Source organism: Vicia villosa, linkage group LG5, assembly GCF_029867415.1.
Source record: "Vicia villosa cultivar HV-30 ecotype Madison, WI linkage group LG5, Vvil1.0, whole genome shotgun sequence".
NCBI classification, from domain to species: domain Eukaryota; kingdom Viridiplantae; phylum Streptophyta; class Magnoliopsida; order Fabales; family Fabaceae; genus Vicia; species Vicia villosa.
The window spans coordinates 172,347,611-172,371,645 of record NC_081184.1 but is presented as its reverse complement, the minus strand read 5'-3'; the positions used below and the strand labels follow the sequence as shown (position 1 = coordinate 172,371,645).

Here is a 24,035-nt window from a genome sequence, read left to right as displayed (position 1 = left end):
TCTAGTTATATCAATCATTTAATCACATATTTATTTTCAATTTTTAGATACGAGATTATAATTCAGTACTTATCTTTGGTATTAAGTAGCAAAATTTTACTAAGACGTTATCTACCACACAAAGAGAAATTGTCAAGCATATCACGTTAAGGGATTAGAGAATTTTACCATGGGAATAGCAATCATAGATTTATCTTACATATAAACATTTATTTGCGTTCTAAACTATTTACAATGAAACTACACATAATGAAACTACACTTAGTGTTAACCAACCGCTTAAGATATAAGGTAGTAAAAAATTTATTTTGTTATCATTGCAGAATTTACATATGAAATTCTCTAAATTATATTATTAATTCTTTAGTGTGGGACTAATATTTAGCCTCTTTTTTGTGTGTTATATGTAGATGTTCGAATAGTAGAGATAGAACAAAACATTTATAGTAAATTTAGAGCAATTAGCATACATATAATATTAATTGTTTTGAGTAATTACCAAACACATAAAATATTTAGTATTCAACAAATGTTGAGTGGTAAAACACTTAGTCTTAGCCTATTGACTGAGACTAAAGGTAGTACAAAATTTAATTTTGCTTACACACATTACTTATATTCTTTATTTAATTACATATTTTCTTAATTTCTCGTTGGATTATAATTCGACGTCTTATTTTTGGTCTTAAGTAATTCAATTTTCTTTGTTGACATTTACCGGCTAACAAAGCGAAAGTGTAAAAATGTGATTGTAACATTGAGCACTGAAAATATCATATAGAGCTTGATTTTACAAATATAAATTCAGATAAGTTTTAAATTAGGCTTAAATGCAATTTGGGTCCTTCTATTTATCTTTTATTTTGATTTTAGTCCCTTCATTTTAAAATTCGTGTTTTTAGTCCCTTTTTAAAGATTATTTCATGATTTTAGTCCAATTTGAGATCAAAATTTAATGACATGGCACTAAAATGATGATGTGTCATTGTCATATCTACCAAATTTAAATCCATGTCATTTTTATTAATAATAATAATTATGTTATTTAATTAAAAATAATTTTTTATTATTAAAAATTCAAAAATCAATTAAATATTTAAATTTATTCATTTCAATCCCTAAATTGAAACCAAAAAACCCAGAAAAATATGATCAGATTAAACTTATTCATTCCAGTCTCTAAATTAAAACCAAAAAACCCAGAAAAATATGATCAACAAAATCATAAATTTATTCGTTCCAATTTCTAAATTAAAACCAATTAACCAAAAAAATATGAACAACGAAGAAAAGATACCAGAAGTAAAACCCCAAACCTAAAGTGGCTAGTTCATCTCCCATGAAGAATCAAAGGAGTAAATTCATCCATCTATCAATCAATCTTGGCTTCTTCATGTAAATGGAAATGAAGAACCACTAACGCATAAACATTGACAACCACCACGCTATTTCAACAACCCATGTTTTTCAATTACTTTCTTTTTGAAAAAATAAATTATAGTTTTGTTGTTGGCTGTGGGAAAAGTATATCTGGAAAACTCAAGATCATTTCATAATGGTTACTCAATAAAAGGGAATGGCTGAGAAAAGGGAATGCTTCGCAAAATATTTGGATTTAGTTTCAACTTTTAAGTAGGTTGGAATCACCCAAAAAACAAGAAAAGGGAATGGCTGAGAACATAACTCAAACTATGAGTGGTGGTGATTGTTGAAGTAAGGGCTTTGGAAAGAAGTGGCGGAGGATTCAAAATTTGGATAGCTTTTTAAGAAACATTCATCCAAAAAAAAGTGTCATGTTTAAAAGATTAATTTTGGAGTTCTGATATAATAATAGTTGACGATGAAGATGGTAGTTTTTAGGGATTTAATTTTTTTTCAATAGTTTATTTTGGAAATTTAATGTTCTACAATTATCCTTTTTAATTATAATTTTTTAATTCAATTAAAATTTATTATTATTATTATTTATTTTTTTTTAGATTTTTAATAATAATAATAAAGTATTTTTAGTAAATAACATAATTATTATTATTAAAGAAAATGACATGGATTTAAATTTTTTAAATGTGGCAATGACACATCATCACTTTAGGGCCATGTCATTAAATTTTGGTCTCAAGGGGACTAAAATCCTAAAATAATCTTTAAAAAAGGACTAAAAACACCGATTTTAAAATGAAGGGACTAAAATCGAAAAAACATATAAATAGAGGGACTAAAATTGCATTTAAGCCTTTAAATTATTTTGAATGATAATACACTTAGTCTTAACAAACCACTTGTAACATAAGATAGTACCAGAGTTTTAAAACCCGGACCGGACCGGCCGGTCCAACCGGTCCAACCGGAAACCGGTAACATGAGCGGTTTGATCAAAGTATAGGGCCGGACCTGCAAAGAAACCGGTGTAAACCGGTATAACCGGCCGGTTTTTATCAAACCAGTGAACCGGTCAGACCATTAGCTTGTTACTACTTCAATATTTAATTAAAAAATTTAAAGGCCCAACCGGTGTAAACCGGTATAACCGGCCGGTTTTTATCAAACCAGTGAACCGGTTAGACCATTAGCTTGTTACTACTTCAATATTTAATTAAAAAATTTAAAGGCCCAACAGAGAATCGAACACACAACCTGCCTTTCATATGTCAAGGTTTCAACCGTTTGGTCAATAATATTTCTTTGTTAAGAATAAGATAATTTATATATATTTCATATCCGGAAAGATATACTTTAATAAGAGATAAAACCATATATAATACTATATAAATAAATAATAGTAGTGTACTATTTTGTTTTTCTTTTTTATATATAGATATATAAAATAATATTTTAGTTAAATTTAATATATTAAAATATAATATTATTTTTAAATGAATTATAATATAGCATACATGTATATTTATAAATATAAGTATTGAATTTAAATATATTAAGATACTATATAGATCAATTATATTTTGGATTAGTTATTATTAAGTTTAATATGTTTAAATTGTTTTATTATTTTAATTTTTTAAAGAGACCGGTCAATAATCATGCGGGTTAATTAGTGACCCGCTGGTTCGACCACTAACCTAGTGACCCAGTGCATTGACCGGGTCAATCACCGGTCCGGGTTTTAAAACACTGGATAGTACACATTTTTATTTAGTTTTCATAGCAAAATTTATAAATAAAATTCTCTGATTTATATTTTTAACTCCTCAGTGTGAGACTAAAATTTAGCTTCCATTGTTGTGTTATCGGTACTTTATTCAATAGTAAAACAAGATAGGATACTACACTCCTAATGAACATAGAGAGATTATCATACACATAATATTAATTGTTTATAAAATTACCAAACGTTGTTAGAGTTTAAATTTTTTAATATTAAGCTAATTTTTAGTAGTACAACACTTAGTCTTAACCAACTAATTTTTAATGGTACAACACTTAGTACAACACTTAGTTTACAACACTTAGACTTAACGCAGTATAAATTTTAATTTAGCTCACCCACTCAATTTATATCCATCATCATTTTTTTTTTAATTTCTAAATGTGGGATTATAATTCACCTTCTTATTTTTGGTATTAAGTAATACAATTTTACTTTGTTGGCATGTACCATACAAAGAAAAATTGTGAAGCATATGGACTTATCTGAATGGAGCATGAGCAACTAGAATATCATACACAACTTGATTTAAAATATATAACTAGATAAGTTTTAAACTATTTAGGATGGTACTACACTTAGTCTTAACCAACCGCTTGAGACATAAGGTAGTACAAATTTTTATTTAGTTATCATTGCCGAATTTTTATATGAAATTCTCTAATATATATTTTTAACTCCTCGGTGCGGGACTAATATTTATCTTCTTTTTTGAATTATCATTAGTTAATAGTAAAAATATAATATTACATGTAACACCCACATAAAATATATTCTATATATATTTTATATAGTGTAAACTAGTACCGATACAATCATAAGAGCCTATCGACAACATTATATATACGTGTTTAAAACAAAAAATACAACGACGACACATGATATACAAGAGTGTATAGTCAAACTAAGATCTATGTACAATATTCACATTTGCACATAATCCACGATGAAAGATCACGATAACAAAAGTCTTTGAAACATCATCAAACAAGCTTGTCCTTGCCTTTAACATGCAAATTAACACTTGAAAAACAACAATTATAGTGGAGTGAGATGATAATCTCGGTGAATTTCCCTATCTTATGGTTTCACTCAGCTTTAAGGGGATCTCTTATTGATTCATAAGCTAAGTCATTCAACTTCGTTTTACTTATGCACACTCACACAATAAAAACAAAGACTATAGACACGGGTCACACATCTCTGTTTCCTTAAACAATTTCTCCTTTGCCAATCTGATTCCACCGACTTCGGACACAGGTCACAATAGTCCGCAAAAACAGGGAATGTCTTACAGCCAATCCGATTCCATGGTTTATGGACACAAAATTATGGATTTTCCCATAGTATGGAATACTTCTCTCCGGCCAATCAGATTCCACGATTTATGGATACAAAATTCCATCAATAATACAATCACCTTCCTAGTTACTACCTGACATGAGTCTTGAACTCGGGAGTATGGGGTTTATGCCAATATACCTTTGAAAGCAATATGATTTTAGTGTGTCTCTATGTTGATGACATATTGCTAATAGGGAGTTGTTCATATGAGATAGTCTAATTCAAGAATGTGTTGATGAATGAGTTTGAGATGAGTGATATAGGAAAAATGGTATATTTTATTGGGATGGAGATTCTATACTCTGAGAAGGGTATAATTTTGTATCACCTGAAGTATGAACTTGAGCTTCTGAAGAGATTTGAGTTAACAAATTGTAAGTCTGCAATCACACTTGCTTAAACAAATCACAAGCTAGGTTCTAATGTTAAGGGTGATGATGTAGATGCTACAATTTTTAAACAGTTGGTTGACTCGTTGATATATCTCTGTAACACTGGATCAGACATCTACTATGCAGTTTGAATGGTGAGTAGGTTTATGAACAAACCAAAGTGATCATATTACCAAGCTGATGTAAGGATAATGGGGTATATTAAGGGAACTCTGAGGTATGGAGTTTTATTTTATTCTGGTGCTAAATCTGATTCAAAGTTGATATGCTATTTAAACTCTGATTAATGTGGAGACATAGTTGACAGAAGAAGTATTTCTTAATATTTCTTCAAGCATCTGAGAAGTCCTATTTCTTAGTGCTCCAAGAAGCAACATTTGATTGCCTTGTCAACCTGTGAAATTGAGTACATTGCAGGTGCTTTGTCTGTGTGTCAAGTTGTTTGAATTATGAACTTATTGCATGATCTAAAGATCAAGGTGAGCAAGCATGTGAGGTTGATGATTGACAATAAATAAGTTATGTTTTTATTAAGAATCCAGTGTTGCATAGAAGAAGCAAACACATTGACACAAAGTTTCATTTACTGCACAATCAAGTACATAATGGAGTGCTAAAAGTTGTTCACTATATAGTACTCAGAAGCAACTTGCAGATGTTTTGACCAAAACTATCAAGACTGAATACTTTATCCACTTGAGGGATGGAATTGATGTTGTTAATTTTTAGTCTTGAATACGAATTAAGGGATGGTGTCGAAGTGTAATCCAAATTCAACACATTTAATTTCAACATTGACATTTCAACTTAATTTGAGTTTTATTTAGTTATTTATTTCAACTTAATTTGAGTTTTATTTAATTACTTATAGTGGTATAAATATTGAACTTTTTTTTTAATAGGTAATGAATCCATTAAAAGGAGTATAAGGGATACTCCTTCTAGGAGAAACAAGACAGAAAACCCTACATCCTAAAACAAATGAGAAGTAGAATATTTCAACTGTAAAAATTACAAAAATCTACTCTTTTACCATGAATACATAACCATTTCCACGTCCTCATAAAAAATAAACGCCTCTTCCTTAAAAATAATAATGTCAACGAAAAGTTTCATAAATTTCTTAAAAATAATAGCGGCCGCGTTTTTCATAAATTTCTTCATTTTTGTGTACCAACAAAATAAAATCTTTTTAATCTACATTCACTAGAATTTTTGTGCACCAACAAAATAAAATCTTTTTAACCTACATTCACTAGGATTCTTTGGAACCTACATTGCAATTGCATAAACTTAATCTAATTTAGAATGGTACTACCTACTGTCTTGGCCAATTGAGTGACTTTAGGTAGTACAATTATTATGATGCTATCATTGTTGATTTTATATATGATATTCACTCATTTAATTTTTAAAACTTCCGATATGAGACTAACATTTAGCATCTTCATTTTTATATCCATTAATTAATATAACAAATTATATAGAAGGCATGTGTTACTACAGATCCAACACAGAGATTTATCTTTGTGCTTATTCATACAACCATGACTTATTAAGCTAATCAACAATACATTACTCTCAAGTTGAAACATCTGATAGTGCTGAAGCAGAAGCTGATGGGGTCATGGATTGGTGTACTGTGGAGGTGCAATTGCGTCTGCAGGATGTTGTGGTGTGTAGTATATTTGTTCTTTCTGAGCTCCATTGTATTCATAACCATAAATAGTCTGATGAATATTTAGGTTTTGAGGCAAACTCACATATCGCTGCTGAAATTGATCGGAATGTATTTGCACAAAAGCAGGATTTGGTGCCACTGCCATTGCCACCTTCGTATCAGCAGCTATATTGGATATGCTTTGTGATTGTATGGATCCAAGTCCGATTGGCATTGCATAAACTGGGTATTGATGAAGTTGTTGGTATGATTGTGGTGCATAAACGGGGTAGTATGATGATATTGGAACCTGACCTTGAATATAGACAAATTGATGTTGCTCGTTTTTATCAGATACTTCACTTTTTATATTATTCGACATAGCGGTATCATTATCATCAACTTCTATTGGAGGAAGTTTGACAGTAACGTTGTTCTTGTCTTCCACAGGCATCGAATAATCCATATCAATCAAATGCTCCTTGGTACTATTAGTATTTTCTCCGCCGTTGCTTGAAGCAGCACTAACATGATCATCATCATCATCAAGGTTGAGCAGGCAATTATCAACCAGCGCGGCAGAATCAGAAACCACTCGCGACAGAATACCTGAGTTGTTGAGAGCTTCGACAAACCACGCATGATCATCAGAGTTATCAAAATTGCCCATCGAAACAGCAGTTTCTGGTTTGGATAAAAACAGGAACAATCTGAGTCGAGAAGGTGAAGGTGAAAGGTTTAAAGACAAACGATCATACTCTTCGATCATGTTCTGGAGGTCTTCGTCGGTGGAAACAGTGATAAGGTTATCGAGGTCTTCATTGGGAAGATGGTATTTAAGAGTGAAAGGTTTTCTTCCGTGAAGGAGAGTCAGAGAGAGATGAGAAAAGATGTTTGTTAAGGAAGAGTGACGGTCGACGGAGACTATGCGAGTGTCTCCGCCGATGTAGAAGAGTGAGTTATCGAATGGCGTGATGTGGCCGCCGTAGCTGCACATGAGGCGGAGCTTGGAATCCATTGCACATTAGTTGAATCAATTCTCAGTATCATATCTTCTTCATATATGCTAATGCTAGCATCGTTGCAAGGATAATTCATTGAAGTAAGTACAATCACATGCAGAATTTTGGTTTTCAAAGTTACAAAGTTCAATGAAGTTGGGAATGAGTTTACTTGTCCCTTGGGATTGATAATCTTGTAACACACGAGGGTCTGCTTAGGAATAACACAACCCAAGGGAGCAACTATTGGAGAGACTAACATGTATGTATGATTACCTGGTAATCCAATAATGTTATTAGTACAAACTACTACTAGATTATCATTATACAGATGTCTTACTAGAGAATGCAACATTTTAAGTGCAATCCAATAATAATTCTAGGTTAGTATTAAATTAATCGGCAAAAATTATTAAATTAATTATGAGGGATACTGTTTTTCTTTTTTGTTCGAGTTGAGTGATACTATCCTTAATCTTAGCCAAACAGCCGTGACTAGGGGAGAACAAAGTTAATGTTATACTGTGCTAATTTTATATATAACATTTATTTATTTATTTTTCTTTTTACAAAAGAGAACAGGAATAAAAAAAAATTAAATATACAAAACCACCAAGTAATGATAGAGAGTTTTGATGTTAACTCCTGTAAAAAAAATTGGATTCTCTATTGGAATCTAGTCCAAGTTATTTATTTTTTATTTTTTATTTTTTGAAAAAATTATTATTTTTTAATAATTTTATTACTGTTTTTTATTATGAAGAGATAAATCAAAATTTACTAATAATGCATGTGAATGCCTACAATGAAAGCTGCTGAAGGCCCTCCAAAACATATAAGAAAAGTGAGAGGAGAATATAACAGAGGTAAGGGCCAATGCCAAAGATATCTCCACTCAGAAGGAATCCCTAGACATCGTCTTTCTTCGTCAAAAGGAGTTAAACAAGGAGATATCAGAGCTTACCAGCAAGGTGGTGCCTACTTCAAGAATATATTTTGAGCATACTAAGGAGCAAGTTCTCCTCCGCTACCCCAAACTGAACTTGAGCCAAATAGATTTTCTTAAAGTTGTCAGTGGTGGCCAGTTGGTGGACGAGGAGGCGGTGGCCTCCCTAGAGCTTGTAATTATATTGTAGGAAGAGGGAAGCATCAATGATAAATTACCACCTGACCTTTATTTCTTTAGATTGATCCTGCTTTCCAAAAGTAATCTTCAAGGTGATGTATCATTTTACTTGCACATGTTTTCTAGAGAATCTGGCCAACGAGCCTTTGAAAGATTTTAAGTCTTATGGGTTGAGGGGAAGTCTTTCAAACGCTTTCTAGTACATAATGTCTACATAACTCTCCTGGTCAATGAGTACTCTTTTAATATCCCATTCGTCGCACTTGACGGTAATGACCATGGGGTCATCGTTGTGAGGATGAATTCCATCTTTCTCTCCAAAGGCGATTGTAACTTTTAGAGCTTGTGTTTCACCTTCAGACTTGGCGTCTGTGAGGTGTTCTAAGTTCAATATTTGGCGAGCGAATCAGTCTCCTTGCCCCCGGAGAATCGTCCTGCAGTGGTGTTGAACTTGTGGCGCATAACATTACTACCATTGCGTTAGGATACCTCTTTTTATTTTATTAGGCGTAGAGCTTCCTACATCATCTCGCCCTCGGGAATTAGACTTGTATGACGCGTGGGAAGAGTCGCCCTTTACATATTTCTTAAGGTGTCCCTCCTGGATCAGTCTCTCAATTTCCTTCTTGAGCTAATAACAATCTGTAATATGGTGTCTATTGACACTATGGAACTTGCACCATCTTTCCAGTTCAGGATCCATTACATTTGCTTTTGGAGCGGGCGACGTATGGATGTTATGTAGACAAAGAACCTCTTGAAGGCAGTCATGTTCTTTATAGGGGAGGTTTAATTGCTTTTCCTCTAGTGGTGTGAACCTTTGGCATTTAGAACACGCTTCTTCACATCTTGTGCCTTCATTTTAGGGTTGCTCTTATTGCCTTTTATGTAGCACTATGCTTTGGTGACCACTTGAGCCAATGATAGCATTGGCTTCTGGGCGAGAGATTAATTAAAGTGTCATGCCTTGAGTCTGTTTTGGAACGCCCCCACAAACATTTCTTAGTTTGGTGGGACGATCCTGATAGTGGCTTCATCAAACTAGGCGAGGTAGTCCCTCACCAACTCCGGTGGACCATGGTGTATGTTGAACAGACGGGTGGTGGATATTTTCCCTCGATGACCGACAACGAACTGGTGACCCTCGGGGTAAACTCATATACCATTCTAGGACGGCGTCCCTGAAAGTTCCAGATAACAGGTTGCACATCAGGGAGTCAGATGCTCCTGTGATGGACATCTGTGTGTTGATAGAGGCGACATGCTCATAAGAATTATTGCACTCATCAAATTTGACCATGGAGGCAAGTTTGAATCCCTCGAGGGCATATGCCCCCCATATCTCATAAAAGAGTGACTAGGAGTCCAATAGTTTCATTTCCTCTAGGGGAGTGGACGACTGTTGGTGTTGTCTAATATTGTGGACTTTGTCCTCCAATGTCTGCTTATAGTAGCATAATTCGTCCATGTCGGCATGCATCTCCGCCAAGGTAGCAACATCACCGCTACAACTGGTACCTTTTGGCGTAAGGGATGGAGCTCTCTTGTTAACGATGTCCGAAAGTGGCTAGGTGTACGAGGGAAGGCTAACAGTGAGTAGGGTGATGATGATGAAGGTGAGGCCCATGTTAGTTTTATTGGGTCGCCACTATACTGGTAAAAAAGTACAGGTTCACGTTTTTCCCCTGCAAAAGGAAATGACACTCAGAGGCCTTAGTAGGTATATTACGTTGTATGATGGTTAGGATTTTCTCACGGTGGCGAGAAGCCCTCTATGGTTGTGTTTCGTGGTTGTTTAGAAGTCTTGTTCACGTGAGGCGAGACTTTGTTATTAAGTGGCGTGCTTAGGTATAAGCGTATGTAAGGTGTGATTTGTATGACTTAAGATTTTTCCCTCCTCCTCGAGGGAGAGGTATTTATATAGGCCTTTTGGGTCTATGATTTGGATAACCCTTAGGGGCGACAACCACTCCCTCATTATTAGGAGAAGTTGTTGACCACCTAATCTTCAAGGAGGTAGTGGCGGACTCTCTATCTTCTTTGAATAATGACATTACACACGTCATCGGTGCCAATAACGAGTCCTCTGTCCTTATGAGGATATCGCCTAAGCGACACTATTCTTGGGCAAAGGCGCCTACCTCTATTTAAGATACTCACAAATATAACAGTACAATTAAAATACCAACAAAGTTAAAATAAATACTTTTTTTACCAACCAAACGTAATTTTTTTAGTTTAATTGTGATGCAAAGTAAAGTTTTACATAGTCGTCACTGAACACAGTCATTCATAAGCATGACTTCAATAATAGTCAAGATAAACCTCAAATAATTTTAAAAATCTAACTATTTTAGTATACTGGCGTAATAAAAACATTTTTACCCTTGATAATACATTTCAATTAATATTATATTTATCTCTAAATGTAATTAAATATAAGAGCCTGAGTTTTTTTAAAATTATTTTATAAGTTTCTCTTTAAAAAAATTTAAAGTGCACTAATTTTTTTAAAAACCAATATATCTCAAGGGTCATGCTAACATGTGCCCTAAGGGCACATGTTAAGGATACTATAATTAGAAAAAGTTAAATATAATTAAATGCAATAAAGTCATATTTAAAGTTTCGATATATTGAATGCACGCATTTCAAAATAAAATTTCTATAAATGTCTTATTAACTTGTGTCCTTGGGGCACATGTTAGCTTTTCCCTATATCTCAATTATGTTACGCATTTTCTACAATATCTAATAAATATTCGCGAATATTAATTAATAATTTTAGAATAAATTTAAAAATTTGCATAGATAATATAGTTCAATCAGATTTTTGGTTCTTTTATTTTATTCTAGGAAACGAATTTATTATATTTCTTGATACAATATAAAAATATTTAGTAGAAGTGTGTTTTCATTTCAAATTCAATTTTTAATATAATCCAAACATCCAAACATACAACATACTACGCCGCTACTCTTTTTTAGATGACAAAACGAATTCTCTTAAAAACTATATTTATTATCCTAAATGACACAATATTGCTATGAAAACAAACGTGTCAAAGACAAATAGTATGAAAACATGTTTTCTCATGTTTGACCACTTTTCTTAAAGTGGCTTATAGAATTGCATGTTCCACAATAAAATCTCCAGTCCTCAGTCCCATCAACGGCGAAATCTTGATCAAGTCTTCACATGCATGTTTCCCTCATATCCACTCATACACCAGAACATCAGCTGACCTAAGGTCGGTCTTCCCTCCTGTGGGCCAAATAAGAAATTCACAGATGCCTATTTTTTCATAGATACCCCTGAACACCTAAATATATTAAATATGACATCCTTAACAAAGTCATGTCGGTATTTGAATACAGGAAGCTCCTTGCAATGAATATCGCGTTTCCCAAATGTATCCAAGCATGCATTACGACAAACAAGACAAAGCTCGTCAACATGAAATCTGGGAAACATAAGCCGATATTTAAGGATGGTACAATACTCTACTAAGACATATGCTGTCGTAGATTGTTAATAGTAATAACATGGAGAAAATCTTGAGCATGTGTTGTTTACAAACAATCGAAAATTGATTTTTGTCTTGTGGTCATGTCAAACTTTACATCCATGTTCTAAACACTTTTACTAAAAAGGGTACTCGACAAACCATGTTGTGCTTTAGGAGGGACAATGTCCTTTCTAGTAAAATCGCTAAAGTCAAGATACAAAATCACAACACTAAGGCCATCCAATACCCTATCGGAATCAAGATCCATACCCTATATCTGAGTGTTTAAAAACTTTAGAAATCAAGTCAAAATAAATCAGAAACATTCATTTAGAACTTCACAAAATCACATCAAAATTTGTATTGAAATGTAAAATTGGTGATCGAAAAGCTAATCCAAATGTACACCTATTATGTATACGAGATTAATAAAATTAAATTGATCTAAAATGAATTTGATAAAATTGAGTTGGAGAGAATTTTTTTAATAAATAAATGATATATTTATAAATATAAACAATTTGTTTAATTACTTAACATATAAATACAAATAAATAGTATCATTAAATATTGAAAGAAAAATTACACTCACACTACACTCCTTTTCATTATATATATATATATATATATATATATATATATATATATATATATATATATATATATATATATATATATATATATATATATATATATATATATATATATATATATATATATATATATATATATATATATATATATATATATATATATATATATATATATATATATATATATATATATATATATATATATATATATATATATATTACCACAACAAAGATAATGACACATCAAAATCAAAAATCGTAAATAAATGTCATATATTTATGATTTTCAACTATTACTAAAAATTAGATGGAATGTCGATTTCATTTTAATATATATTAGAGAAGTGAGTGTGATTTTATCAATATTGAACCTGAATCAACAAATTACATTCATATAATTTAGAATTGAAGAAATGACTATAAAAAATAGTCAAAGATGAATCAATTTATGTTGAAATATGTAGGCAATTCTGATATTTTTTTTATTAATTGACATTATTTGGAATAGTTTAAAATTAAATATCGCATTTTCATTTTAAATAAATGTATTAAATGAATAAAAAAAATCAGAACAATGGAAATGAAGTTTGAAACATAAAAATTAAAATGAGTAATATATATATTACCAAAAAATAAACAAGAAAAGGATGTGTTAATTGTTAGTATGTTACCCTCTCAATCATGTAAAAAAACAGAGCACTTTTCATTGAAAAAAAAACAGATCTAGCACGGAGCCAACTCGGCGAGTGAGTCACCAACTCGCCGTAAAACAAACTGAAACACCACCGGAAGCAACCATTTTCTTCCCTGCAAGCAACCAATTTCCCGCTGAAAACCCTCCACTCCTTCTTCTCTTCTTCGTCTTCTTCCTCTTAACAACAACATTGATGTTTTCCAACAATCACAAACAGTCATAATCATATGCGACACAAACCCTAATCCCAAATTGATTTAGTATAATCACGACTCTCACTTGAGTTGGTTCGCTCGCAAGAACCTACTTCACGCTTCAGATTGTGGCCATTGTTCGCGATTTAGTTTACATCTTCACAAGGTATTCATAGTTTCAAATTTCACACTAGATTACTTGTACCATTCACCACTGCTTCTTATTAATACACGAGTAGCAATATTGCTATTAAGAGACACATACATACCTTAATATGAGGGCATTTTTAACCTTTTACACTACTTTTCTACCTTTGTTAAATTTGTTTCATCTTGTTTTTACTCATCCAAAGAGAACGCAAGATTTTCTTGTTACAACATAAAAATAGTTGATTATGACATACTTATAAGAAGTTGGTATTTCAAAAAAGTTTTTTTTTTGATGTATACTAACATATAAAAAATTAATTGATAAATAATCTTACTGTGAAAGGCAGGTTCTTAAAAATTGTTGGTGTTGTTTTGATGACATTATAAATGGAGATTCTTTGTTGAGAATTGATGATTAGCATTATCGTCACTATCCTTATCAAAAACACAAGCATTTGTTTCTTTTGTGGCATTATAATCTCTACCTTTTTAAAGATCTCTTATACCCTCTGGAAATTGGTGGGGAAGCAACTGTACCGTTGTGATAGTGATTCTCTAACTTCGCTTAGCCTTTGCAACACAAACCCTAAATCTCAAATTGATTTGAGACAGTCACAATCGTTCCTGACTCTTGCTTTTCACTCTTCGTCACTCTCATTCTCACTCATGATAATCACATTCGTCCTGATTTTTTTATTTTCACTCGGGATTCACATCTTCATGTATCACGTCTACGCCGTTCTCACATCCACATTTCGTGATTGAGTTAGTTCGCGATACTTTCTTTCACATTCGTGATTTACTTAGTTATTGCTTGCACCTTCATCAGATTGGTTCTTTTTGGAGTTTCACATATTACTTCATTGTTTTTTTTGCCCCAGAAATTTATAATAGATTCAATTTCCTGAATTATGCGGCATTAGGTTTCTTGAACTAAACATGTTTCTTGATAAATTATGCAGCCAAATGTTTCTTAAATAATTATATATAACTTTATTTCATGTATGCTACATTATAGCAGTTCTGCTGCGGATGCTCGGCACGCGAGTCAGAACCAATTAAACAGACATTAAACACAAACAAACAAATGCATTCCTCGCCAAAGTCTTAAATCAACGCTCATTACTTAATCCAATCCAATGGCATTTAACAGATCCTTAAAGGGGAAACCAAAGGCAGTGGGATCCAGAATTGTAGTGTTGGGCGCAATCGTGTGTGCAATAGCTCTTTTGTTCCTACTGTCCTCAGTTGTATTCACAACTGATTCCCCAAAATCCCAATACATTAAATACTCTACCAATGACAGAAAGTACCTGTATTGGGGCACACGGATCGATTGCCCTGGAAAACACTGTGGATCCTGCGAGGGTTTGGGTCATCAAGAATCCAGCCTTAGGTGCGCCCTCGAAGAAGCTGCCTATCTTCGGAGGTATATCAACTTTTAAATTCATATTTCTTAATTATTTTCCTAAGGTTTGGTTCATAAGTTTTTGGAATTGCAGAACTTTTGTTATGCCGTCTAGGATGTGTATCAATCCTATACATAACAAGAAAGGGATCCTTCATCGTTCAACTAATGCTACTTCGGAGGATCAGTAAGATTCTTTTTTTCTTTCACCATTCAAATCATCATTGTTTATGTTCTTGAGTTTAATGGACATACACAGTTAGTGTACAACAGTTTTACACGGACAACCAACGAAATGCCGCCATTTCTTCATGTCATACCACTAATTTCAAACTACCCGCACAAAAGTGGGGTGATGTGGCAGACTAGTGAGTTTTCATTGAATTGCACTAACAGTGTGTATCCTTTAAATCATATGTTTTTTTGCTTCGTAAATTATTTATTAGAGAAATAAGGATATGAACCGTCAGTGTAAACTAGTTTCAATGTAAACTGGTTTTACACTGATGTTAAAAATAAAACGAAGTACGTGGCAGTTGTTTTCAGAAGACACACATTTAGCTACCCTTGTTTATCCCTTACAGGTGGGCGGCAAGTTCTTGTGCCATGGACTCTTTATATGATGCAGAACTCATGTCTGAGACTGTCCCTGTGATTTTTGACAACTCAAAAGAATGGTATAAGGTTCTATCGACCAGCATGAAGCTTGGAGCTAGAGGTGTTGCTCACGTGGCAGGAGTTAGTCGTGTTGAGCTTAAAGAAAACAATCAGTACTCTGAGTTGTTGCTCATAAACAGAACTGCCAGCCCTCTTTCTTGGTAAGTTTCTTCTCTTTCTTTTTTCCTAATTGTTCATTCAAGTATGCTTAGATGCACCATTTTTATTTGATTATATTGAAAATTGAGGTCGATGATGTCTAGAATATAGAGAGATTTACATAAGCTATTAAATTTAAAACTAATGGACATGATATGGCTAATGTCTAATTATGAACTCACCATATGCTTGATGTACTTGACTTCAAAGTTTTATTTGTATTATAACTCACCTAGTTGAGGTGTGATGTGAATCATGCCTTACAAACTGCCATAGTGATTCTACTATGAAGATGATTGCTCATAACATAATAAATTGTTATATGCTACGAGCAGAGATTCTTCTGAATTTTGAAGTGCTAATGGTGGCCTTCCAGGTTTATGGAATGCAAGGATCGAAACAACCGTAGTGCTATAATGTTACCATATTCATTTCTACCCTCAATGGCCTCAAAAAAACTAAGAGATGCCGCAGAAAAGGTACCCTTCATTCATTACCTCTTGGTTCTTAACATATAGTACATGTAGAATAAATCTAATTTTACATTGGATTTTAAATCTATTACTTAGAGCATATAATTGTTATAATGTTAATACTTTTTGCTTTCCTGTATTGGATTTGGAAATTACCCTCCGTTCCTTTTTACTTGTCGCATTTGCAGAAAGTTTAAGTTCCTATTTACTCTTAGTTTTCAAAGATCAATGCAACATTAATTACTACTTTTGTCAATATTACCTTTATTTATTTATTGCAGAGAGAAATAGATGATAAATTATTAAATGTAATATAGGGAAAAATAAATAGTTATATAATAGTAAGAGAATTTATTTATTGTCTTGTTATGTGTGAAAAGCCCTAAAATGACAAGTAAATAGGAACAGAGAGTATCAACTAGAACCTGGAGGTAGACTAGAGGATTTGTTAACCTTAACCTTGAAACATGCATCTTTTTGCAAGCTAGCTTGTTGCATTATCAGCAATTGGTCATGGACCTGACCATTCAACACTTTACTTTTCTGATGTACTTTATATTCCCAAATTGTAATCGAATTTTATTGAAGCTGTTCTACCAAGTCGTCTATCTATCTTTTATGAATCTCTTAATGCATAAGATCAATGAAGCAATTTTCTAGAACTTTGGGGCTGTGGCCAATGGGCTACCACCGTCACCTCTGTACTCCCTTGCCCTGTTTTTTTTTTTCAGTCTAGGAGGAGAAAAGGATAGAATCAGGGCAAGTAAGAAGAACTAAGTGAAAGAAGCAAGAATGGTTTGGTATTTTTCCTGTCGGTTTGGTTTTTTGGAAAGAAAAAAATCGGAACCAATTTAAAATAGTCAGTCTGGTTTGGTTTTTACAATATGTTTTCACAAAATCCAGATCAAGCCAAAATCGATGAAGAATGGATTGGTTTGGTTCAATCGGGTTGAGATATTAATAAATTAATAACCCTGCTTTATAAATACATAAAAAATTAAACACTAGAGTTTTTATACTCTGTTAAAACAGGTAGGTGAGCTACAATGAGAGAATAGTATAATGATTGAAAAATACATAAGTACAACTCTTTTTAAATAGCACTGCTAATTTAGTGGGAGGTATAAGAAATATATAAATATAGTATATAGTATTTTGGTTCAATTTTCGGGTGAGTGGTTTTGAATAATGTGAAACTGATGACCAAACCAATAGAGGTCAAGTTTATTTGGTTTGAAGCCGAACATGGAAAAAAAACCTGGGCTGGATTGAATTGGATCTTCGGATTCATCGGGTTATGGTTTGGTTCTTTACACCCCACACTCCCACGATATTTGCTATACATGAACGAAAAATATTCTTGGAATTGAGTTCAGGTTCAGTTGTTACTATATGCAGTTATTTTTTGCAAGTCCATATCTCTAATAAAATGGAAAACTCTGGGGAATTGAAGGCATTTCCAAAAGAGAAAAAAAAAAAAAAAGAATAATGAAAAAGATTGTCTAGAAGATTGTCTAGCGTCTATGCATACCAATAGGGTAACTCCCTAGAAATGGAAACAAGTAGAAGTGGAAATAGCATCTTCACCCTTCCTCATTTGTTAATCGGGGGAATATGATCTGCTTTAGTTATGGCTTGGCGGAGAGGATTTCCCATGTTCTAGCTTGAGTGTGATTCTTTAGCTTCTGTTAACTTGGTTTATAAGGAACTGACTTGATTGCATTTGCATCCCTGCTACCAGATTGTCATGACCATCCATTGTTAGATCAAATGGCAGTGGGAGACACAAGTATTGTGAAAGGTAACGTGCTTGCGGTCTGGATAGCTAATCCCGACCACAGTTGAGTCGGGGCTGCCCTTCCTAACTTCTTTTTGATAGCAAGTCTGTGCCTTAGCATTACTTTCTGGGAGCTTCCACCCATCATTTTGTTGCTTCCTTTTTGGCCTCCTGCGAATCTGATAGATATGGTAGGGTGTACGTGGGGAAGAGAAAAGTGGGGAAGCAGGGAATAGGAGTGCACACTAGTAAATAAGTTGCTGAGGTGACCGGGTGTGTAAGATGTGATGAGAGAGAAAGTGGGTCTAGATGAATAAAATGGAGGGAACGTGTGAAAGAGGGGTAGGCTGGAATTTGTCAGTTATTCTTGGGAGATCCTAGGCTTCTCGAATTGCCTAGCTTATCACACTATATTTTTCTTTCTGCATTCATACAATTCACATCCAAAATCACCTTGATTCTGTTTGTTATCATCCGTATACAGTGATTGTCATACTTTCTATTCTGATTTCTTCATTTCCTTAGATTCTAAGTTGAGTCCTATCAAAATCAAGATTAGAAAAGAAAAAACACAAGCATCCCAAAAGATAATCTATGGTGACCCTGGGGGCTTGCATTGGAAGTGCCCGACACCGAGACATGTAATTAAATTCAAATGTGTAATTTTCTCAAATTATTACTGGTGTCGACGTGTCGGTGTCTATGCTTTATAGAAATTTATCTAGTTAACCTGCAGAACTTCAAATGTTGATTATAATATGCTTTACATGTCAAAACTGTGGGCATTACAATTGAACAGTCTCTCTTTGTTACACACTGTGATTTCTAATGAAACACTTGCTCACAGATCAAAGCACAACTTGGTGATTATGATGCCATCCATGTTCGTCGTGGAGATAAAATAAAAACTAGGAAGGACAGGTTTGGCGTGTCAAGGACCCTGCATCCACACCTTGATAGGGATACCCGCCCTGAGTTTATTCGTTGTAGAATAGCAAAGTGGGTTGCACCTGGAAGAACCTTGTTTATTGCTTCCAATGAAAGGATTCCAGGGTTTTTTTCACCGCTTTCTGTCAGGTAACTGTTTTCTTGTTCTTATCAAGGGGGAGGAGAGGATTCCTAGAAATATACACAATGATTTTCTTTGACAGCACAAAGCATGTTCAGTAGTTTGACAGTAATAGAAACATTTGTGTTTAATTTTGTATAAATTTGATTTTGTTTATCAATAAATGTAGAGCATGTGAATAGTCATTTCACTGTATCCTTGTTGAACTCAAAACAACTCAATGCATTTTTAAGTTACAATCTTATTCTCTCTGCTAGTTTTATTTTATAATGCCCCTCATCTGTTTTATGTTGGATTATTTATAGTTTGCAGTCAGATTTTACGGCTAATGGTCACTTGATCATATCTAACCATGTTCTTTATAGAAATTATGTATCTGAAACTGGCATGCTTTAATTTACGAAGGAAGCGTTCAGCTGGCATGAAATGCTGACTATGCTCTTGTGATTCAAATTTGCAGGTATAAATTGGCATATTCATCAAACTATAGCCATATAATAGATCCAGTGATTGAGAATAATTACCAATTATTCATGATCGAGAGGCTTATATTGGCGGGTGCTAAAAAGTTCATTAAAACATTCAAGGAAGATGAGACAGATCTTAGCCTTTGTGATGACCCAAAAAAGAATACAAAAAAATGGCAGATACCTGTTTACGATGGGGATGATACTTGTTGAGACATACATACGACTACTATTAGTATACAAATCACATGATATTGAAAAGAACTTTCTAAGGTCGGAATCCTCAGGAAGAAATTTTTGTTGAGCCAAAATGAGTGATTAATTTGTGTTGTAAATTATGAAGTTAGCTACAGGAAAATTTTAATTTATTCATTACCTTTAAGCACTTGTCTCACTGTAAATCAGATACAAGTTCCGTCTTTATCAAAGAAAAATATTTAATTTTAATCAGGTGTGTGACGACATAACTTCAGTCTTAATTGAAGAAAAAAATGGAGACTTTTATCCATGATTTCTCTGTAACAACTAAGCTCTCATTACAGTTTTAAAGTTGACACATTCATGAGCTTTGAACTTGAGATTTCATGCTAAGTTGGAAGATAAATGTACCATCTCTGAGATACATTTGAATGTGAAGTAGCATAATGTCATATTCTCCAAGAAATTGTATTAATAGTAAATTTAGTAAACTTTTGCTTATATTTTTGTTCATTGTCTATATAAGTGTTATTTTTCACTTAAAAATTTATATTTTTATTCATTTAAAATGATAAAAAATGATTTAAAATTTGAACCGAATATTCAAACAATTACTTTTTAATGCCAGTACCCAAAATTGCAAATCTAACAGATTTTTCTCACTTGACGAGTCAACTTTTTCCTTACCTTGACAAGTCACATTATTGCAAGACCCTAGAGGGGACATGTATGAATTTATTTTAATTAATTATATTAGAAGTAATTATGAACAATAACTTCTGGACACAAATCCAGATTTTGTTTAGCTAAGGGCAATTTTTCTGTCAAGACATGGACTCTTTATTATAGCTCAAATTAACCTAAAATGACTTTCATAAACCGCCTAACAATCGCCTGAATTTCTTTACCGTGCAGTACAATAAAACTATGAAATTATTAATTTAATTAAATTTTTAATTTAATAAAGAAAATTTAACTAGGGATTGTAGGGCTTTACCCAAATGAGGGAGCCCTTCCAGAAATTCTCGAAGGCCTAAGCAAAGCCCAGGCCTAAGAGGGGGTTTGGAAATAGTTTTCAACCAGCAATAGACGCGCCTCGGTTAGTACCTCACTAGCTGCGTCATTGCCCCAAGCGCAAAGATACTTTCAACAAATTTCGCTGCTTCTATTTACATACACTCTATTCCTCGCTTCCATTTAACCTGGCCGATGTGGGACTTTGATAAGAATTCAGTTAAATACTCACAAACAAGTCTCAAAAACCACCCAACAAAATTAAACACAATACTTTATAAACAAATAACCAAACTACTCCAGCAAATTACAACAACATATTATTAATCATAAAATCATGATTAACATGTATATAAACTCAAAGATTCAGCTAAAATTCTTCTCATAAGAAAGAATCAGCAACCAAAAATGAACTAAAAACCAAAAACTCTGCTCCATCAATGTAACTTTCGAGAATGATTTGGGAATTCAAGCTCAAGTTTAACATGATAAATCAAACCTTCATCGCTTCTTTTTCCATCTGTTTGACTAAAAACAGCAACACCATGAGCAAATGCAAATGAACCTGTTCCTCCTACAACCTTAAACTCTTCTCTATCCTTATCTTTCACTGCTTCCACACTCAAGCTACCTGAATGATCCGGTGCATCAAAAGTCAGATACAAAACATTGAATTCCGATTGCTGAAACCGTTCCACGGGAATTATGAAACCTTGTGCTTTTCCTACAACCTTCGAAGTGTTCTCGGGGCCTTCCGTAAGTACACGGTGAAACACGAATGCACCGGCTTCTTCCCTTGGAACAGCATGTGTATTTGAGGTTGTTATGTTTTGAGGTTGTTGAATGTAGAGAGATAGATCTAGCCATGGTTTTGAATGGATCTTGTTGTGTGAAACAGGTGATACTAAAGCCAAAACAATTACTGTTATTGTTGCTAATGTAACTGCAGTGCAGAATATGATCCTAGACAACATTATGTGATGTTTTTTTTAAGATTTGTGTTCTTTCATATTACTTCATTTTATCATGGTTATATCAAAAGTAGTTAGCAAAACCTAATCCATTTTGCATATTTCATTACCTAAACCATTAAAATTTGAACATTTTTTTAATATCATGAACTAAGATTACAACTAGAACACCAACTTGAATTAAAAAAAAAAACATTATGTTCCATTGTGGAACCAAAATTTGTGTTGATCAATGAAGTAAAATTCTAAAATTGGTGGTGCTGATCTCTGGCATAGTGGCGCAGGTCGAATCTGCAAATTAACACTCCAACGCCTAAGTCGGTTATGGAGTATCTTGAAGATCAGAAAAGTGTATCTTGAATTTTAATCGGACTGCGTAGGAATGAACCCTTTGACTAGACCTTTGGCTAGAAGACATTATAATTGGACAATTTCTTAGTCACTATCAACATGTACCAATTGCATGTTCCAAGTTCTTGTCTAAAGTACTGGATGAAAGAACAAATCAATATCAAATTTTGAATGCAATAAGTGTTTATATCTGGGAAAGATTCTCACAACAAAGTGATGTGATTTAGACCCACAAAATGGGCACAACAAGCATTGTACTTATGCAATTTTACTTTTTTTAAAACACTTGAAGGACAATGCATAATGAGATTGACATTGAAAGCACAACTACTTGAAGTATCAAAGGTCATAAAACAATAACAATTGGGTGAATTGAATGAAGTCTTGATTGGTAAGTGCATAAAAACGTGCACCTAATAACATTGAAGTACCATTGATTGGTATGTTATTATCGTTTTAATTATGTTTATATTGTAGATATTTCATTGTGATAATTGTTTAAATAAGGGTACTTAACATAATTGGTTATTTAGAAATTATGTTAAAAATTTGAAGTTGTATCGTTATCTAAAAGTAATACTATTGTAGTATTATATTTTTTGTCTCAAACATTGAATTGGTAATACACTAGAATATAATAAATTAATCCTGAAATCTCTATTTATCTTCCAAAATAATCTAAATTTTCAGCAAATAGAAATTCTTAGCCTAAAGTAATCGTTTTAAATTAGTCAATCAAACACCATGTTGGATTCCCATACTTGATAGGAGAACTGTCAGTGGCAACCATTTCAATTGGATACTACACCTAAAAGTTGGATACATTTGGAGGGAGTAACCAACTTGCATTATTTTGTGTCAAAAAAACAAACTTGCATTATTATTATTATAAAAATAAAATTAGTATAAATTACATCTTGATCCGTCTTGAATCACAACAAGATAAATATTGCAAATGACAAATTATTAAGAGATTGAGCCATTTTTTAATTTTTATCTTGTGTGATATTTGTGGGAAGATAACACATAATTAAAATAAATTTATTATATTTATTCTATAAATATAAATATTGATAAGAAAGAAAGATAAAATATAAATAAAATAATAGATAAGAGTTTAAAAGAAAGAGAGAAAGAAAAAGATGAGACATGCGTAAGGCATAGATAAGGAGATAGAAGATATGATAGAGAGGGGGAGAAAGAAGATTTAAAGGGAGAAAAATGGAGATAAGAGGATAGAAGGAGAATGTTTTTTTTTTTTGAGTGAAAAAGAATGGTATTTTAATATTTTAGAAAGTTTTAGTAGAAGGGGTAGCTTAATTGATATGTCTTGGTTGGATTAAATGAGTATAATTGATTGATGGTATATGATTTAATCTCGGGTGGTAATATTTATTTTTTATTTATGTATTAAGGTAAATAAATTTTAGATATTTATAAATTAATAATTTAAAAAAAAAAATAGATAGTTTGTATTAGTGACAAAGCATGCGTTTGGTTTGTAAAATATAAAGTACTAGATAGAACAGTATTAAACAGTATAGAACAGTACAAAACAATTTTTTGTATTGTACTCTGTTTGATGGTTAATGCACTGAACAATTTTTTTTCCGATTTTGCTTGATATGTCTATGCACCAGACAAAATAATATAATTTTTATTATA

General features: G+C 32.8%; 4 protein-coding genes and 1 non-coding gene across 6 annotated transcripts; 2 read left to right on the top strand and 3 right to left on the bottom strand.

Moving 5' to 3' along the window:
- Positions 1-6,394: 6,394 nt before the first annotated feature.
- LOC131606036 (protein PAL OF QUIRKY-like) lies at positions 6,395-7,577 on the bottom strand. Its single transcript, XM_058878323.1, has one exon. The coding sequence runs from the start codon at positions 7,575-7,577 to the stop codon at positions 6,525-6,527; it is 1,053 nt and encodes a 350-aa protein (XP_058734306.1). The 3' UTR covers positions 6,395-6,524.
- A 5,879-nt stretch (positions 7,578-13,456) lies between these two features.
- Positions 13,457-20,459, top strand: LOC131603997 (uncharacterized). Of its 2 annotated transcripts, none has more exons than XM_058876482.1 (7): positions 13,457-13,842; positions 14,848-15,255; positions 15,329-15,421; positions 15,819-16,052; positions 16,427-16,529; positions 19,148-19,377; positions 19,830-20,459. In XM_058876482.1, exons 2-7 carry the CDS (start codon positions 14,966-14,968, stop codon positions 20,047-20,049), a joined length of 1,170 nt encoding a protein of 389 aa, XP_058732465.1. In that variant the 5' UTR covers positions 13,457-13,842; positions 14,848-14,965; the 3' UTR covers positions 20,050-20,459. The 2 variants fall into 2 exon arrangements, with proteins under 2 accessions (XP_058732465.1, XP_058732464.1); XM_058876481.1 differs by having other exon boundaries at positions 14,845-15,255; positions 19,830-20,458.
- On the top strand, positions 20,328-21,123 carry LOC131606035 (uncharacterized). The gene is made up of 2 exons (XM_058878322.1): positions 20,328-20,354; positions 21,040-21,123. Exons 1-2 carry the CDS (start codon positions 20,328-20,330, stop codon positions 21,121-21,123), a joined length of 111 nt encoding a protein of 36 aa, XP_058734305.1.
- Positions 21,024-21,176, bottom strand: LOC131608301 (U4 spliceosomal RNA). Its single transcript, XR_009285570.1, has one exon. It is a non-coding gene; the product is annotated as a U4 spliceosomal RNA (small nuclear RNA).
- A 107-nt stretch (positions 21,177-21,283) lies between these two features.
- Positions 21,284-22,043, bottom strand: LOC131603998 (pterocarpan synthase 1). The gene has a single exon (XM_058876483.1). It carries the CDS (start codon positions 22,020-22,022, stop codon positions 21,486-21,488), a length of 537 nt encoding a protein of 178 aa, XP_058732466.1. The 5' UTR covers positions 22,023-22,043; the 3' UTR covers positions 21,284-21,485.
- Positions 22,044-24,035: the final 1,992 nt, after the last annotated feature.

Coding starts and splice junctions, on each gene's coding strand:
- LOC131606035 (XM_058878322.1), top strand. CDS start 20,328: ATGGAGACTTTTATCCATGATTTCTCT. Junction 20,355..21,039: donor CTTTTATCCATGATTTCTCT/GTAACAACTAAG, acceptor TTACCCAAATGA/GGGAGCCCTTCCAGAAATTC.
- LOC131603998 (XM_058876483.1), bottom strand. CDS start 22,022: ATGTTGTCTAGGATCATATTCTGCACTGCAGTTACATTAGCAACAATA.
- LOC131603997 (XM_058876482.1), top strand. CDS start 14,966: ATGGCATTTAACAGATCCTTAAAGGGGAAACCAAAGGCAGTGGGATCC. Junction 16,530..19,147: donor TAAGAGATGCCGCAGAAAAG/GTACCCTTCATT, acceptor ACTTGCTCACAG/ATCAAAGCACAACTTGGTGA. Junction 19,378..19,829: donor TTTTCACCGCTTTCTGTCAG/GTAACTGTTTTC, acceptor TCAAATTTGCAG/GTATAAATTGGCATATTCAT.
- LOC131606036 (XM_058878323.1), bottom strand. CDS start 7,577: ATGGATTCCAAGCTCCGCCTCATGTGCAGCTACGGCGGCCACATCACG.